This window comes from Mchenga conophoros, linkage group LG23, assembly GCF_057382185.1.
Source record: "Mchenga conophoros isolate Kocher_MC1m ecotype Shallow Benthic linkage group LG23, M_conophoros_male_GT1.1, whole genome shotgun sequence".
NCBI classification, from domain to species: Eukaryota; Metazoa; Chordata; class Actinopteri; order Cichliformes; family Cichlidae; genus Mchenga; species Mchenga conophoros.
Window position 1 is genome coordinate 40,597,998 of NC_140547.1, and position 18,418 is coordinate 40,616,415.

General features: G+C 41.8%; 1 protein-coding gene across 3 annotated transcripts; it reads right to left on the bottom strand.

The window, feature by feature from the left end:
* Nucleotides 1-1,217: 1,217 nt before the first annotated feature.
* On the bottom strand, nucleotides 1,218-17,513 carry tubgcp3 (tubulin gamma complex component 3). 3 transcript variants are annotated; one of them, XM_085265154.1, is made up of 23 exons: nucleotides 17,316-17,513; nucleotides 16,149-16,256; nucleotides 15,248-15,315; nucleotides 14,589-14,666; nucleotides 13,965-14,173; nucleotides 12,107-12,285; nucleotides 11,439-11,551; nucleotides 10,163-10,288; nucleotides 9,964-10,032; nucleotides 9,744-9,876; nucleotides 9,482-9,648; nucleotides 7,475-7,585; nucleotides 7,250-7,358; nucleotides 6,323-6,512; nucleotides 6,103-6,238; nucleotides 5,942-6,010; nucleotides 5,704-5,839; nucleotides 5,437-5,525; nucleotides 5,210-5,341; nucleotides 4,971-5,111; nucleotides 4,754-4,870; nucleotides 4,547-4,641; nucleotides 1,218-3,326 (listed from the first exon to the last, which is right to left on the bottom strand). In XM_085265154.1, exons 1-23 carry the CDS (start codon nucleotides 17,389-17,391, stop codon nucleotides 3,260-3,262), a joined length of 2,718 nt encoding a protein of 905 aa, XP_085121280.1. In that variant the 5' UTR covers nucleotides 17,392-17,513; the 3' UTR covers nucleotides 1,218-3,259. The 3 variants fall into 3 exon arrangements, with proteins under 3 accessions (XP_085121280.1, XP_085121279.1, XP_085121277.1); XM_085265153.1 differs by having other exon boundaries at nucleotides 1,218-4,641; nucleotides 9,744-9,870; XM_085265151.1 differs by having other exon boundaries at nucleotides 1,218-4,641.
* Nucleotides 17,514-18,418: the final 905 nt, after the last annotated feature.

The window sequence follows — 18,418 nt, forward strand, 5'->3', positions numbered from 1 at the left end:
GCCTTGTTCCTTGCACACAGAGATTTCTCCAAGTCTTTGGACTCTTTGATATTATGCACTGTAGTTGATGAGATATTCAAAGCCTTCACTCTACACTGAGGATCATTATTCGGAATTCTTCTTTAATAAAGCATACGAGTTTATTTACATTCTAATAAACTGAATAAAAATTGCAGTTCTTATTTTTATTATTCGAGGAGTCTGAAAAAGGTCATGCTCAGTGGAGCTTTTACTGGAGTGCACTTTTCTCGCTGCGTCTCACTCCTTAAGACATCTTCTATTTATGGGCTTCTTTATCCAATATTGAAGATACTACAAGACCTCAGTGTGCTCCCTTATCCCACAGAATAAGAATAGAAACGGGTAGAAAAATAAAGCTGACGGTAATCGTTGCGACTTGGGGACTATACTTTTGGTTAGCAGGTTGCTTATTCTTTGTTCTCTTTGGCTTCAAGCTTAATCCAGGAGGCTTCTCGGCCTCCTGCATGAATTATCTGCAATGACAGTTCCATAACACACTTCTGGGTCATTTTAATAAACGTGTTGTTCCACTGTTTATATAGCAAGACTGTGTCGCTGTCCTTGGTACTGAACTTGAACACACTCGTGACAGAAACTCTTTGATGCCTGTGATTGGGCAATACCGTCACCTCTCGTCCTCCGATTGGTGGAAACGTTAACTGTGCTTACTATATGTGGAAACAAAAACCTTTATGTTTTAGTCAGTTATGTAAGCACTTTTTTATGCACACCTGTTGTCAGTAGCTATAATAGGTAAAACTATGGTTAGCCACTTTATTAGTTATACACCTGGGAAAAATGGCAATGCATCACAACACAATCACATAAACCCAAAATTAATTTAAAAAAAAAAAATCAAAGGGTTTTTAGGGCTGGTCATGTCTTATTTGATGAAACAGAGCTCTGCAGTGATTTGGCTTCAAAGAGAAAAGCTGGTCTGGTGTTAGTACAACATGGCCTTTAAAATATTATTTTCTATACTTTAGAGAAGATTTTCCCAGGTAAAATGAAGGCGAGGCCTAGAGTAAGTAAGAAGGATGCCTAATCAGGCGAAGCATATTCTTCTGGAATGTTTACCTAGACAAGGTCGATCCTTTTTGACTCATCCCCAGAAGGTGGCAGCAAGTTCAAACAAATCCAGCCCAGACGCAAAGCTGCATAGCACCACGTCCACCAAAGTAGAAAGCCACCACACATTGATATAAAAGCAAATTTATTAAAGAAAAAGCGGGACAGTTTGTATCCCTTTTTTGTTTTTTTTTTAACTATACATTATGTGCTATACAACATAGACAGAAACATACAGCCCATAACCGCTGACCAGGTTCAGCTTTAGAGTGATACTTCATCTTTTTATGTCTATTTGAAGGAATTCATTGTCCCAAAGCATTTAAGTGGTCTTCAGACCATAAGCAGCACCCATGTGTTTCACTGAAAATAAAAAAAACAAACAAACCACACATCGAAAATCAAACTTGACTATCGCACACGTTCACACAGAGGGGCCAGAGCTTCTCAGAGGCTGTCACAAATACTGACAGTTTACCAAAATTGGAGTATAAATCAGCAGAAGTACATATTTTCCCTGTGAAATATTTTTCAGTCAGCAACACTGCTTCAAAACACAACTTAATATAAAAAAACAAACAAACAACACAACCAAAAAACCCACTACTAACAGATGTTAAAGTACTTATTATTTGAATGTATAATTAAACGCTAATGAGGGCGGGGCTAATAAGGGATTTGACAGTGACTGTAATTTGGGCCGTTAGTGAGCCTCTATCTGCAAATGTCAAAACTTTCACCTCACTGCACAAATCTGACTGATAATTCACCGCTTTGGACTTAAATGTTTTTTCAAAGCTTTTCCTCCTTATTAACAAAAACTCAAAGGTTATGAACACGAGGAGGACTTTCTGAGATTTGAAAACTAATAACTGACACATTTCCAGCCTGAATCAATGCTACAATACTTTTTCTCATATGAGGCACACCTCACTTTAATAGACTATTAAACAGAACTCTTATCTTTATAAAATCAGAAAAGCCTCAGAAAATAAAACAGACCAAGCTGACATTTATAAACAAATTATTATTTACACTCTCTTCTTAAAGAAACTCAGAAATCAGAGCGTTTTATATTTCCTGTGGTTTTCTCAGTGAGGAGGAGTGAGGTTGTTGTGGTTGCTGCGAAGATTGTGTTCCTTAAGATGATGCATCTCTTTCGTACGGACACAAAAACACAAAACTAAGGAGAGAAACAAAGTGAAACCCACACTTGCATATGATCTAAATCAACCCTTAACAGTCTTTCCATCGGCTGATACTCAGGTAATCTGATTATTTACAGAAGAAACCGGGTAAAATGAAACTAATGTTGATCCTTAATAAATAAAGTAGTCTGTATGAACACATTCTGCCTGCAAGTGCAACAGTCTGTGTGTGATGTGTGGTCAAGCTGACACTTTAAAAAAACAAAACAAAAAAGAAACACCCTGCACTGTAAGTAGGAGAGATTGGAACACTAGGGTTAGGCCGATAAACGGGTGTGCCAACTCTGATCACACTTCTTTAATATTCGATTCGCCTGTCAGTTTTAATGCTCCGACGCCTGCAGAAACACTCTTGTTGAGAAGCAAAGAGCACAAAACTGACAGTGTTATGAATATCGGCTGTATCGGCTGAACCGTAGTGAGAGCTCGGAGAGCAACAGGTGTCGCTGTGTACAGATGCAGAAACAGGTACAGACATTTTTGCATAAACACTATGTACATACATTATGTGTGTTGGGACTAGATTTGGGAACCCTGCCAAGAGGAACAAAGGTTTGTTGTTGTTTTCTCATGAGTAAGGCATGCCATGGAAGGTGGCCCGCTGTGACCCGGTGTGGTGGGGAGCTCAGTCGGACAGCAGCGTTCGTTACCTCCTCCTCCAGTTTTCCCAAAGTTCATTTTAGAATTTGAAGAATTCTCACTGGAATTCGAGCGCTGGACTTGCTTCCTTTTTTGATCCCGCTCAGCTGATTTCATTGAAGCCGTCTGCTTTGATGTCATTACTTGGCAACTGCCGCTGGTCCAGCAATCCCAGAATGCTTTTTGCGTTTCCTGGATCGCTCCTCCAAGGCATGACATCATCACCTCGACATGAAGCGCCTGAAGTCAGCTGTTCAGCCCGTGTCAGTGATGTCATACCCTGCACTCCAATGTGGGAAGCATCCAATGCTGCTGTTGCAGGATCAGATATTTGACAGTCGTCGCCCTCTGGTGGCACCAATTGAGGCGCGCAGCCTTGGCTCTCTGGCCCTGAAGAGGAAAGGAGTTGATTACACACACACACACACACACACACACACACACACACACACACACACAACCCCCCAGATGATCTAATATTTTCTCTGTAAACTATAGATATGTTAGCAGTGATATCATGAAAGAAACCATTTCCCTTAGCAAATAAATAAATCACTGTTAGAAAAAAAGAAATATAAAATGACCATCAATTGCACTCTTGAGCTCCACGCAAGATCTCGCCTCCTGAACTGAGGGTGATCATGAGAAAGGTGGTGGATCAAGCATAAACTACATGACAGGAGCCTGTTAGTGATCTGAAGGCAGGTGAGCCAACACTCAGCAAGAACACCACTGGTAACCCACCATGTGGTAATTTCAATGGAACGCTCAAGGTCCTCCCTGATCATAAAGGCACATGCACAGGCCCGTCTTAAGTTTGCCAGTGAACATCCAAAGGATTCAGAAAAGGTTTGAGAGAAAATTCTGTGGTCAGATGACACCAAAATAGACCTCTGATGCATGAACTCGACCGACTGTGTTTGGAGGAAGAGAAATGCTGAGTGTAACCCAAAGAACACCATCCCCACAGTCAACCACGGAGGTGGAAATATTATGCTGTGGGGCTGTTTTTCTGCTAAGGGTAAGAAGAACCCAATGAACCTCTGTACCAACTACATTGGTAGTTGACATTCAAATCAATGTATAACTTTAATGTAATGTGAGTAATGCCTCTACATTAAAATGAAACTACCATAAAAAGTAGAGATTGTTCACATCTTTGAAAAAAGATTATTATTATTGTTATTTCCAGATTATTTCCCCCACTGGCTACATACTGTGGATGCAGCCTCAGACGCATTAGGCCGATTAGGTCATATCCTGACATGCGATTCATATCCACTGAGACCTGGCTACTGTAAGTCACATCAGTTATTTCCATTTAGAGTCCATCTGCACACTCAAAATGCTAAAGCCTCGAACAAATTAACCACTTCTCGGAAAATGCAGGAGTCATCAAATATTTGCAACATCACATGATGCATGATTTTCTGCATTTTTATGCGAGAACAATGCGCATAATTTTAGATTACAGTCACAGATTTAAGTAAAATTTATAAATGGACCTACTAAGTATTAGAACGGTAATAATTACAGTTTCAAAGGACACCAACTTAATGGAATAAACTTTGATATAGGTCATTTTGGTTTTGGAGTCTTTAAAGTCAAACCTGTAGTGCTCATTGAAGTCCAGTCTGAAGCTGAGGAAGCGCAGGCTCTCATCGGAACTGGTCATCAGCAACACCAGGAACTGTTGGACGATGCTCTGAGAGGGAGAGATGAAGGGAAGGAAAAAAGTGAAATGAATTGCAATGGCTGATTCCACTGAATACAGTTCATGACGAGCAGCAGCTTTAGGTGGTGGCTCGAGCTGGTACCTGATAGAAGTGTGTTAGGATCCGGAGCTGTGAGCGCATCTTTGGTATGGTTTCCTGGAACTCTTGAATCCTCTTCTTTTCCTCTGCTTCCTGCTCGGCCGTCACTCCCCACTGACCCTGAAAGACGCAAGAAACAGATGACATAGCATCACTCACTATGCATCCATCTCCAGCCAAAACAACAACAAATATACCTCTCTTCCCTTTCATTACTTACCTCCTCTTCTCTCTGCCGCCTCTTCTCCTCATACTGCAACCTGAGGCTGAGTTCCTCCAGCGCTGAGCGGTAGAGGGAGTCCTGGGCGCTTTGAAATTCAATGATTTGGTCAAATATGGCCCTCAGCTGGTTCAAAAGAGACTGGAGATACAATAACAGAGTTTCATTAGGGGTATGCAAAACAGGGAAACAGAGGAATGACTAACAGAACACAGAAATCTTGTGTGTTTGTGTGTTACCCTGCTGTTATTGTCCAGCAGGCATCTTGAAATAATGGTGTCTAGGAAGACGTCGTGGGCAGCGATTATGTGGTCGAGGTCCTGAGCCTGACGCACTTTGCTCCACAGCTCGTCCCAGGAGCACTCCAACACCTGCGCACACATCACAGTTTACTACTGTAACTGATACGGTTTACTGAGGTTTTACAGCCTGCGATAGTAACAGCGCTGCTGCTAATGGACCTGACCTCAAAGGTGATGTAGTACTGCATTTGATGGATGAAGTGGACCATCTCGGAGGCCAGGATGTGACACTGATGCAGCACGCCGGACAACTCTGCAGGGTAAAGAGCACAAGGGCGGGTCATGTTATACAACAGGAAGTAGGCATGCTATCAAAATATAAATATATTTTGCCATAATGCTGCAAAAGATTACGTACAAAAAACCTGAAAGAAGGATGAGAGTTAATTTCAAGTGAGTTCTCCACTAAGTATGTGTGTGCGTTTAAGTACCAGGCATGGTTTTTAGTAACTTGGCGTTACACATCTGTCCCTTCCAGATGTCAGTCAGCGTGTACTCCATCCTCTTGGCCCTCCACAGGAAATTGAACACCCGCAGGTAGTGGCCCATGCACTCCCTCGTAAACACCTGACAATATACACACAGACAAATGGTAATACTCACATCTTCAAGCTTCCACATGCAAAAAAATAAAATAAACAGAACATGTAGGAGGCTGTGTGTAGTCACCGTTGAAATCGGTCCATCAACATGGTAGTCCAGACTGAAAACATCCCAACCTGTATCACCAGGAGACACCTGGAGGCCACACAAGATGAGCCATAGTGAGAAAAAGGATCATTCTTCATTATTAATTCAATTACTTCCTAACAAGCAGGTGATGATGCTACCTCTAGCAGGCGTACGTCCAGCCTCTTGAGGATCTCAGCGTTATCATACTGAGCGTTGGTGGCCCTGACTGCCGTCTCCAAGATACCAGTCAGATTGTGTTGGTATAAAGTGGTGGCAGGACGGGCCAGCTCTGGTCTGAGATTAAAACATGTAGCATATGAGAAAATTAGGACTTGCAGCTTGATCATCAGTGTTATAGATCAGGAAGGAAAACCATACTTCAGTAGGTCCATAAGGTGTCTGATGAAGTCTCCCTGGCCCAGCAGCAGGTATCTCCTCATGGCCTGCAGGTGCTCCAGCAACAGGTAGTTACGGTTGAGGACATCCAGCAGGTACTTGCTGGTGTCGAAGTAGGCCGCGTCGATCTTCTCCTGGAACGCTCCCTCCAGGTCAGACAGCAGCTCTGCGGCTACGTGAGCAAGAAGGTATCAAATGGAGTTTCTCTGCTGGCTACATTTTACACATTAATGAATGGCGGTCTTTTATATAAGATGAAAAAAATTTATGAAACATTTTTAAAAGAATTTTTTTATATTAGAGTTCAAAACTGCTGATTCATGGACAAATATTAATATGGATTAAAAAAATGTACCTTATTTATCAAATTATTTATTCCTAAGCGTTTAGATTTTTGCTGTAATTTTGGACTAACCCTCCTATTTTCCTTTGGATTCAGGGTCAACCAAGTCTTTGAACTGTTCTACTAGACAATAAGAGAGAAAGAGAACGTCCTTCAGCTCATATTCTAAAAGCCACAGATCAAACTGGTTAGATGAAGTCCTACAGACAGAATCAATAGACTACAGCTGAGTATACCCAGTTCTTCTCTCCAGTCAAAAGGAGAGAAGGACAAGGCCCAAGAGCATCGACCAGTGTTCACTAAAAACAACAAACGTCAATACAGTGTAATGAAATCAATACGATGAAGACAGAACACACATATACACAAAAGGAGGCTCCAAGTTGGTTATGAGCGTATTTCATGAAAACACTAAAATTAAAGCAACACAGCACTCTGAAAAAGCCAGCAAACCTCTATTCACAACTTCACCATACTGGTTTTTCTTCTTAATGTCCCATTATGGGCTGTCAGAAACAAAACAAATGGAAGTATTATCTATGAATTTGCTTTCCTGAGACGCTTACCATCTTTTGGAGTGTCTGCAGATTTCGACGCTGCCGTGATTTTGCCTGGCGGCGTTCTATCGTGGCAAACCTGATGCAGGAAGTTGATGGATTTGCCGATCAGCAGAACCTAAAGGGATAAGAGAAAGGGAGGAGATAGCAGCTCCTTTTCAGTCATTTCACAGTCTCGTCTACAAAAGCATGCTCTCTGGCATCCAGTGAAGACATCTGTGATGGCACGCGTACCTTGCGTGCCTGGTCCATGGTGATGAACGAAGGGATCATCGACTTCCTGAGGGAGTACTTGTCGTGCCACAGACGATCGGTCTTCACGTTGGGATCTGATGCTACAAAGAACTATGAACACACACATAGAAAAACACACACTTAACAGTTTTATTTTGCCTGCTGGGTTTAATATCCGGTGTAACAATCAGATAGGCGCTGGTACGTATGTTGACTTTGAAGGTATATTGACATACGCTACCCCACATTCCCAGTGATATTGATATAGCCTGAGGTTGCGTTACATAATCGTTTCTTTTAATTTCTCTATAGCCAGCACAGTGGTTGCATTTGACATTTTTTCCCATTACAACTAGCCCTCACTGTCCTCCATCAGCAAACAAGCCCTTTCCCATTCCCTCAGAAGTTCTACTAGATGTTGCCGACTTAGTCACCTAATATTGAGACACCTTCATCCACAAAACAAGCAACTTTTTAGACAAACTTCAGCTGCTTTTAGTTGAAGACCAGTACAGCCATATGAGCACAGTTTTCCCTGCATCTACTCCTTTCACTGAGTAGCAGCAGCACACTTAGCTGACTGCATGGCAGCTGATATGCACATGAACGACCAGTGGATGTGAACTAACTGTACTTATCCAGACAGGAAGAGGCGCTTGGCTGAACAGAGTCTAATGTAACATTTGTCACTGAACAAGTAAGTCTATAGTCAGTGTCCAGACCGTTGCAGAGGTTTCCATCCTTTGTCACATTCACTTAAATTATCCATTTACTTCAGTGTCAGTACAGCAGCCTCAACTGGCCGTCTAATGAGGGCGCTGAAGGCTGTGTACAAGGATACATTTTAAAAACTGATATCAACTGTCAGGCTCACTTTAAATTCATCGTTATGAAGCTGTGTGTGGCTGAAATAAGACTTTCACAAGCAGTGTCACTATGAAAACCACAAGGATGACATTTAAATGCCTGATCTACACGCAGAAGCAAACAGCCTTTTTGAATTCTAAAGCCTTAAGTTGGATTAAGTGTTTTTTAAGTAATTATTAAGTTATGAAGGTTTAAAAATGCTGCAAAAAATTGTATTAAAAAAAAGTGCCAAATTTTGATCTACCTGTTTGTGTGCATGCATTGGTAAGCTATGTGATGCTAATGATGTGTAGCTCCATGTCAGCTACACCAACTACACATTTACTTCATACCATGCTTGGTTAGTTAAGTTGATTCTTGATCGTTTGTTGTTTAATGACTCGTACTTGCCTGAAATAATGAAAAATGTCCTACTACGCTCCAACTTCAAAGTGACAAGTTTTCAGTGGTAATAAAAATGATATGTATTGTTCTGAAAACACAATGTGGCTGATGCAATAAAGTTGGGCCTAATTCTAGTTTGATTATTAATAACTGCACACTGTCAAATGTGCGCAGTTAAAAGGAGAAAACAGTGCGAATAAGCATTTACTGGCTCATTGCCTGAGAGTTCTGCAATGTTACAACCTACAGTGCCTTATTTATTTAAGCCTTTCAGCCATAATTACAGCTGTTGTTTAGAGTGCGTTTTCACAGGCTGTGTGAGATCTCCTGGGTAATTTCACTCCTGAAAGCTCCAGTAATTTCTAACTCTGTGTTCTTAAACACAGCACTTAAAACCAAAAGTCCAAGCGCTCGGTAATGGTCCGCGCTGGACACATAAATACTGTGTGCGCGAGAGCAATAGAAAGAGAGAAAGGGCGGGGAGAAATAAAGGAGACACATTCATCACTGTGGTCTCCATTACACTCCTCTCATCAGTTCTCATTTAAGGGGCCGTCCTGGCTCTCCTCTCTCTGTAATGTTCCCTCTCATTGGGGTCAAACATCAGAGCAGTCAGAGAGAACATGCACTGTAATTCTCAGATTCTCTGTAAAGACATTCATCTTTCTCATTGAATTTTGATGCACTGCTCTGCATTTATTTTGATTACAAGAGGTTTTTATTACTGCGCAGAAAAGATCAGAGAGGCACGTGTACCTCGTGGTAGGTGTCTTCTAATTCCCCGTCGTATATCCACCTGTAGAGGAAGTTGAGAATGGGGTGTGACACCAGGCTGAGGATGTGTTGAACAAGCGCTCTCATCTGTGGGTCTCCCGTTTTCCCGTAGGCATGAACTGCTGAAGCCAGCTCGCCACCCTTACGACCTAATGACACACAATGCGGGGACACTTAGAATGCTATATTCAGTTTAGCATGTTCACCCACCTACATTAAAACCAACAAGCACACGTCCACACACCCTGGCAGAAGTCGACGAGGGCGGCGAGCGTTTTGAGCCTGACTTTAGGGTCGTACATCCAGACCAGCAGCCTCCTGAGGGTCAGACTGCTCTCTGTGCACACGGTCACACCCTGGTCATCCTCCACCTGCAGCTACAGCACAGAGAAATTACCTTAGATCAAGCGTCTGCTGATTTTTCCATTACACATTTCCTCATTGTCAGCACTAATTTTGTTTACCTGCGAGTGGAGGACAGAGAGCAGCCTGTAGTACTCCTTAAGCTCCTGGTGGAGTGAGGCACAGAAGCTCTGAGTGGAGAGGAGAGGTCGTGGGTGGAGAAACACAGAAACAGAAAGGTAAGCATTAGTTGAGGACTGTGTGATAAAACTGACGTGAACAATTAATTCACATGGCAAATGTGCACACGCACTCACATACCTGTCCAACCAATCCAAAGGCCCGGTCGAGGCTTCTGGCATCAGTGTACTTCCTGACTTTGTTGTGGAGCCAGCCAAGTTCAGCCAGTCTGCTGCTGGTGTCCCTGAGGGACTTGCACAGCACCACCTAGTGAGTCAGAGCACACATTACAACACATATAACAACATCTGCTTGTTTATTCTTCCACCAAGACCAGAGCGGAGGCAAAGCTATGTCCGTTTGCTAATTTATCAGCAGGACTTGGCAAAAACTCACGAGCTGTATTTCATTAAACTTTGTAGAAAAGTGGGCAAAAGTAGAACCCATTAAATTTTAGTGCAAATTCTGAGATGCAGCACTGGCTTTGGAAGACGACTGCATTATCATATTGTTCTTCTAGTTAAGCGTATGACAAAAAGGGCCAGCGTGATTTTTAATGCCATGTAGTAACTATTATGCATGCCATGATTTGACCCTGACAGTGATCCAAATACTGGAATATTTACTCTCAGCTTATTTTTAAACTATAGTATTAGTTTAATATTAGGCCTATGGAAAGGAATCTCTAGCACAGAGTTTATAGACATAATCAAGGTATAATTAAAATCTTAATCAGCCACTTTCATTAAATCGCTCACTATAATTTACGCAACACATCTATGACTAACAAGGCCGTCTTGCAGCAGACGACCTTGTTTCCGGGCTGAAAAGTTCGCATTAAATTTTCATCTGCTTAACAAAAACCTTTTATCACTGGAGCCTTACAGAGAGCTTAAGTGGCCAAAGCAGCCTCCAAAATATCTCCATCCTTGACTAATATATCTGTGTTCTCAGTGGCTCCGTCTCCATCAGGTGGACGGTGTCGGCAGATCGAACACAAGTCTAAGTTTAGCGTCACGGAGTGAGACTATGGGACAAGTTCCATCTATGGCCTTCCCATCGATAATGTGGCAAAAAGGGGAGGAGAGGGGGAATTAAATAAACTGACAGGACAGACAAAAAAAAAAATAGGAAAGAGAAAGTGGGAGAAGATCGATGTGACTCAGAGCCAAAAAGCTTTATATTGATCTGTTGAATCTTGGTTCTAAAGTTCAGTCAACAAAAACAGTCTTGATTTCATATCATCTATTATGCCTAATAAAGAAAAGTGATCTTTGAGCAGCTGGAGCTCCAGGACTTGGATCCGCTGCAAGTCACTGTGGGATGGTGATGATTATTACTCTATGAAATGTGTGTACCCTGCTGAGCTGATTGGTCTATTAAGAGCTTTTACAAAGCTAGACGCCAGTTTGGGTACCTTGCTGTCTATTTTGTAGCAGTTATCCTGCGCGCTCATCTTGATGAACTTGCCGTCAATTCCCTGGAAGACGTAAAGGATGTCCCGCACCAGCGCCGCCTCGTTCACCTCACCTGCGCACGCAGAATGTGGAGGATTATATTGTGTTAGAGGGGAAGTGAGAAATGAAAATGAAACTTTAAGATCTCATGGTACATGGATTTCTCAGATAAACTCAAATGTACAACAGGACAGACTGAATGAATAATGCAACACATGACACAACAATGGGAGACACAAGGGGACGTCTGGCTATGAGTGATAAATTGAGAGAGATCTGCTCAGAGCCTGCTCCAGGATACTTCCTCTGAATGCAACATGTTATGTATTTAGAATGTATGGAGGTCAAAAAGAGTTAACTTTTGTTATTAAAATGGTAAATGGCCTGTATTTGTATAGCGCTTTTACTAGTCCCCCATAGGGACCCCAAAGCGCTTTACACACCCAGTCATCCACCCATTCACGCACACATTCACACACTGGTGGAGGCAAGCTACAGTTGTAGCCACAGCTACCCTGGGGCAGACTGACATTCAGTGCATAGTAAATGCACTGAATGTCATGGAGGGTTTTATTTTTTTGGCACGGTCGTGCAGACCTGAAACCCACACTGTATACACGTCACTCACCGGCTGGGTCACCATCTCGGCGAGGACGCACTACTCTGGCAGCGGGGACCGGAGGCCCGAGGGGTGGCCGAGCGGCGGGCGGAACCATAGCGGAGCTGGGCGAGGAGCTTACAGGCAAAGTCCAGGCTAACCGTGAACCCAGAGGCTGACCGCCTCCAGCTGCAGGCTGAGGTGGCTGGCTGAAACACAACAGCACATTTACTTTAGTTATGGCTGAGCCGTTCTGGATTTTTGTATATACATTTACTATGCACTGAATGTCATAATAATTAGGGATGACGCCATGTTCATGTTTACAAAAGACTGATACTCTTTTCAATGAAACAGTTATACTGTTCTGATCGAGTGGCACCTTCTAGGGCTGAAAAACTAAACCAGCATGGGCCACTGTAGTTCCTTTAGTGGCCACTTAAGGCTCACATTTGCCAAACTATTCCTCAAAGCCTCGTTAAACATGTTAAAACAACCAACTTAACAGCATCAAAACCCTTCTTCCAAAAACATTTTCAGTCTAACCAGTCATTAAGAAGGGTGTGGTTAGCTTAAAGTCTAGGGCGTTTCATCTGTTTTTGCTGACAGTTTTGCAACCACAGCCAGCTGTAAGCAGCTGCTGTCTGCTGGACCTCACCTTAGATAAGTGGAGTGACTGAACTGAAGCTCTTAACTGTGCTGTTGGTGCCTTTTAAAGAATTTTAAATGCAATTAACTGACCAAAATGTTTGTGCTTCAGTTTTGATGAGTGAAATTAAATTATTAGTCCATTACTAATTAGCAGGTCCTTGTGTCTATACGCTGGTTACAGCTCCCTAACTAAGCTTCCTAGTGTTAGCTATTAAATTACACTGATTCTAAAAAACACAACGTGGCAACAGCCAGGATGCAAATATTGACAAAATAAGAGGTCATGCGAGTGAATACAGGATTGCCTTAGATGGATGTACTGTGTTGAAGTGGTTAGCACTGCAGAGTAAGAAGGTCTTGGGTTCAAATCCACTGGCCATCTGGGCCCTCTGTGCAACCTCAAGCTGGTGTCGCCGCAACCGCAGCACGTGTGTGCAATCGGTCAGTTTTTTATGCAATCGTAATCTGCCAGACTCACAGATTATATAAAGGGAGATGTTGAAACGTTATAAACAGTATAAAGTGCGTATAAATGGTATGGAGCTCACTGTTTGCATAACGCATAAATGGGACCTCAGCCCTGCAATATACTGGTGACATGTCTAGGCTGTACTCTGCCTCTCATCCAATCACAACCGGGACAGTGTCCCACCTTCCCCAAGACCCTGAATTGGATGTGGAAGAAAATGGATGATGTGGCTGACAATCACAGCAAAGAACAGAAATCTCACAATCAAGATTTGAGTTCAAATTTGGAATTTCTTTGGGAATTCAGCAGTTACTTTTTGATCCCTTGGAAAGTACTGGAACAGTCATTAAATAAAGCAATCCCAGCACACATCTTTGTACTGTTACTTAATTATCACTGTGTGTTGTCCAGAGCCATGGGAAAACTTGATGTTTTCAAGAGGATAAATTGCCTTTTAAAGACGCAAAGGTGAACCCAGACAGCCCAATGATCATTGTTTACTAAAGGCCCACTGCATTATTAATAAGAAAAAAAATGGGACTAAATGGCCGTTAAACTGTGTTATAAGGGGTCAAGCTGAGAGGAAAGAGGCAAGTTCACTTTCTGCTACTAAATGATACCTCTTGTATCTGACATAGGGCTTCTCACACAAACACATCAGAAAAACAACCCTTCACTGCAGAGCTTTTCGGGGCTGCCTAAAACCTCTGGTACGTGGCTTTGACATGGAAAGCTGAAGTTTTAACAAGCTGATATGAAGATGCTCACCCTGCAAGCAGTGGCTGTGGTGTTGGTGTAGGTCCGTTCAGTGTGTAAACTCCTAGACTTGAAATCCCACTGGTCCCGACACTAGCTGACAGGCCGGTGCTCCTCTCCCCATAGCTCAGGGCCAGGCTCTGCGGACGGGTGCAATAGAATGGGGTGGAGTGGGCGTCCCTGGGGAGGGCTTGGGCAAACAGTGCCCCGTAGTTTCCAACCTAGGAAGTACAATCAGACATTGAAGGTCTCCAGAATCAAGTATCAGTGCATATACACACGTAATCACTATGATCCAAAAGCTCGAGCTTTTAAACATTCAGTTTAATTTTCTTTCTACTCTTGGCTTTGTATGATATCACAGAGAGGGGATATCCTTATATATTCATCATGGCTCATAAGTTGCTATAAGCACTGAAGCTTCCACCATCTGCAGTTCAGATCATCTGTTTGTAAAGAGGTAGCCAGTCTGATGAAACCTCACCTGGGGTGTTGACCCAAGGCAAATGTAAGATATATAAGAATGACTTTTAACTCTGATTCATGTAAAGCTACTCTAATCTAAAAGATTTTGTGTGTGTGTGTGTGTGTGTGTGTGTGTGTGTGTGTGTGTGTGTGTGTGTGTGTGTTCCCCACCCTGCTGGATGGTTTGCGGGGGTCTTCAGAAAGGCTAAGCAACAAGTAGAGAACTGACCAGCGATGCTTTAGAACACCCTGCAAACAGGAAAACAACATTAAAAAAATACCACCTTCAAATCAGTTCAATTCGATCTCATTTACATAGCGCCCAATCACAACAACTGTCACCTCGAAGCGTTTTAAGGTAAAGACCCAAAATCAATACAGAGAAAACCCCAACATTAGACAACCCCTTATGGCCAAGCACTAGGTGAAAGTGGGAAGGAAAAACTCCCTTCTAACAGGAAGAAACCTCCAGCAGAACCAACCTCAGGGAGGGGCGACCATCTGCCATGATTGAGCAGGGGTGAGGAGAGTGAGACAGGACAAAAAGCACCCTTTGGAAGACTCTTTCATTTAATAAACAAAACAGTATTATTATCTGGAGGGGTGACTGTGGCGACTAGTGAGACTTATTAATAAACAAATAAATTAATATACAATTAATGACCAGTACTGTGTTATCAGCCCTTCAGAGGCTTACTCTGAACCAAATTAAACAGGTCTCTGTTTTATGCAAGCAGGCTGTATCATGCGTCAAGTGGGAAATTGTTCCATTAAAGCTTTAATACCTCTGTGGGTAATAATACCTTTCAGAGAGAAATCCAAATACCAACCTGTGTCTGAAGTTTCCTGTGCAGCTCCGAGAACAGAGCTGCATCCGCTTCTCTCCGCTGCTTCAGCACTGCAAGAGCATTAAGACCGACTGTGTTAGGTGGCGTTTCTCCTCCATGAATGGCTCATTTAACAGATGAACAAAGCTGGAAATGGTTCTGTGCCAAACAGGTTTTTAAATAACAAAAAGAAACTCTCCACAAATGGGATATTGTTAAAACTGCAGACCGAGACAAAGAAAAGTAGGAAATGTATTGTGGAGGTTCAAAGAGAAAGCCAGCAGACTGCAGCGCCCTTCTGAAAGCCCAAAGTTGCTCATCAAGATAAAGCATGCTGTGTTTGTATTTATAACTGCCCTCATATTGACAACCAACCCTCCAGCTCTGGTACACCCTGTCACTGCTGGCATTTAGAGCTGCAAGACAAATGCTATTTCTTTAGCAGTCACTGGAATACATTATTTCATATGCTCAAACTCACTCAAAATTAATTTCATTTAAATGTCTGACTGTTTCACATCATTAACCAATATAAAATATCCAGTTATCACTTTTGTGGCAATGTTGCAATTAAAATACACAAAGACTAAGCAAAAACTTCTCATAAGTCCACCTGGGATAAATAAATGCTGTACAGTAAGTGCTGTGCTATTTTGGTTTCACAGTCTGCCGCAAAGCTTGGATCAATGTTTTCCCACTAATGGTGTGACCTTGCTTCCATTTAATTCAAATAGGATTCTGTAGTATGGTGGAATAAAGATTTTCCAGCACATGTATTAAAGCTGGCATTCTGACATAAGGGGATCAGATGTCACAATGACTAAATGAAGTAATATACAGTGGATTATAATGGATTTGCTTTCACAGAGGGAGGGAGGAAAGCATCAATCCAAATGCCACTCACGCTCTTTCTTTATCTTCTCTGACACCAGGAACTCGTCTCGTTCAATAGTAGGGGCATAGTTACTGCCAATGACTCGTACTGCGTACTGGAACTGGTGGGCAACTTCAGCTGAAAAAACAAAACAAAAAACAAATATCAAGACATGACTAACAGCTTGAAGGAATGTACAAATGACAGGGTGTTGACTGGGGGATTTTTTCCCCTGTTACATCATTACTTTACTTATTTTCCAAAAGCACAAACAGGATATAACAAAATGAACTTGCAGACCAGGAGAGTGCAGATTTGCCATTACTTTAATAAGGATAATGTATGATGGGACAGTGTTACTAACACTTTAGATACATATTTTAAAAGCTAATTCTCATTGCTGTTGCTAACTACAAAGGTTTTGGGCCTTTGATCAAAAGTGACTTAAAAAAACAAAAACAAAAAAAAACACTGTTTCTGCCTCTATCTACAACAGGGGCCTGCAGCTAGCCAGGCAACTGCATCCAATTTACCACACAGATTAGAAACAGAGCTAAGTGGCTAGCAATCTAAAAGATAACCGAGAAAGGCGAAGCACTTTATTTGAGCAAAAGTAACGGTGTAAGACAGCGACTCGTGGAAGTACCGTGAAGCTGTTCAGCTGGATGTGCAGCATCTGGCCAAGCCAATTGGCTGACAGATACGCGAACCGAGCCCCCGCTACGTCCCGTTTTTCCTCACAGCTAAAGCGATAGCCACATAAAAAGAAATCAATATATTTTCTTAATAATTTAAATGTGACATTGTAGTGACATGTTTACTCCCGAAGGCCTTAAGAAATTAATAAAATCCTATCTTCAATTCGGCAATTGTCCGAAAGACTGAGCAGCAGTTATTTAAGTAAAACTTCAACCGTTTTCTACAATATTCAGTCTGCAAAACAAACCTGGTGAGTCGGCGCCCGCTGCTTAAAACGTTTAATAAACAGAAAAATCAGAGCGGTCTAATGTGAAATATTAATGCCGAATTTGCCACTGGAAGTTAATCACTCACATACTGCTTCGTGTGAAGCATGTATGATTAATAACAGGACGCGAAACAACAAAAAATAGATTTTTTGAATGAGGTTAGGTTTGGCAGTTCCTGACTACTACAGTAGTGCAGTAGCGCGAAGCTTGCTAGCAGTAACGGATGTACCTTCGCTTTTCCCCGTGATTCTGCAGCAGAGGCTTTGGAGAAGGACGTTTGGCGATTTCTGATCCAGGGTTGCCATGCTCTCCGTGGCAAATGGGCAGTGTGTTCCCCAATAAATGAATAAATGTGAATGAATAATATGAACTAACTCAAATCCCCCACTACGAGCAACGCCATTTTGACAACTTCAGGCAAGCTAGGAAGAATTTGACAACGACCAGCGCCATTTGCCTTCAAAATAAAAGCATACATGTTCTTACCTATTTCTTTTAAAAACTTGCACAACACTAACGAAGGCTCAATAAATAATGTACACATTAAAACTAGAAGCACTGTTCCGCAAAAAAATAACAAGACGATAATACATACGACGCCAAGAAAGACGAGGAAGACAAGATAACCAGATAAATCAATATGTAAGGGGAACTTGTAATGTAAAAAAGAACCTTTTGACTGGTAAGACCAAAGGTGCAACATGTATGCCGGATGTTTAATTATCTACCAGTCCCATTAATAAATAAATAATGAACGGCAAAAATACCAAAACAACTAAAAGCCTATTTATGACATATCATTAATAAAGTTGTTACAGTTTAAACCAAAATCCATCACGTAGGTTTTATTTTGAAGGTTCAAACAAGAAACCGTGGTTATTATTTCTATTTTTACGGCGGACTTTCAACAGAACCCGCCGAAAAGCGTCTCCAGGAAACAGGGCGCGGACAAGTGGATGAAAATATTTCCCTCCTGAAACGTGGTGCCATGAATTATTTTGTTCTGACCCCGCTGACCTGCCTGTTACAAACCGATGCGTCACGACAGCAGTAATAACTTGTAATAATGAGTCTAAAATATTATGAAAATCTCTTCTCATTTTAAACCGAGCTTGAAAAAGTGGATGAGATTTGAGATGGAAAAGGAATATAAATTTTACCTTTTAAATTCCTTATTTGTTGTATCACAAAACTTTAGTTAACCTAAGTAATAAACAAACAAATGAATGAATAAATAAATGCGATTATGTGTAAGTTATGTGTATTTCTGACATTTTCTGTAATGATTTCAGCACCATATCTATGGATAGCACCAGTCTGTTTTATTTTATT

Excerpts from the sequence above, each read along its gene's own strand:
- tubgcp3 (XM_085265151.1), bottom strand. The coding sequence starts at position 17,391 with ATGGCAACCCTGGATCAGAAATCGCCAAACGTCCTTCTCCAAAGCCTC. Across the intron at positions 10,289-11,438 it reads GCTACAAAATAGACAGCAAG|GTGGTGCTGTGCAAGTCCCT; the intron begins GTACCCAAACTG and ends CTGACTCACTAG. Across the intron at positions 7,586-9,481 it reads TAGAAGACACCTACCACGAG|TTCTTTGTAGCATCAGATCC; the intron begins GTACACGTGCCT and ends GTGTGTTCATAG.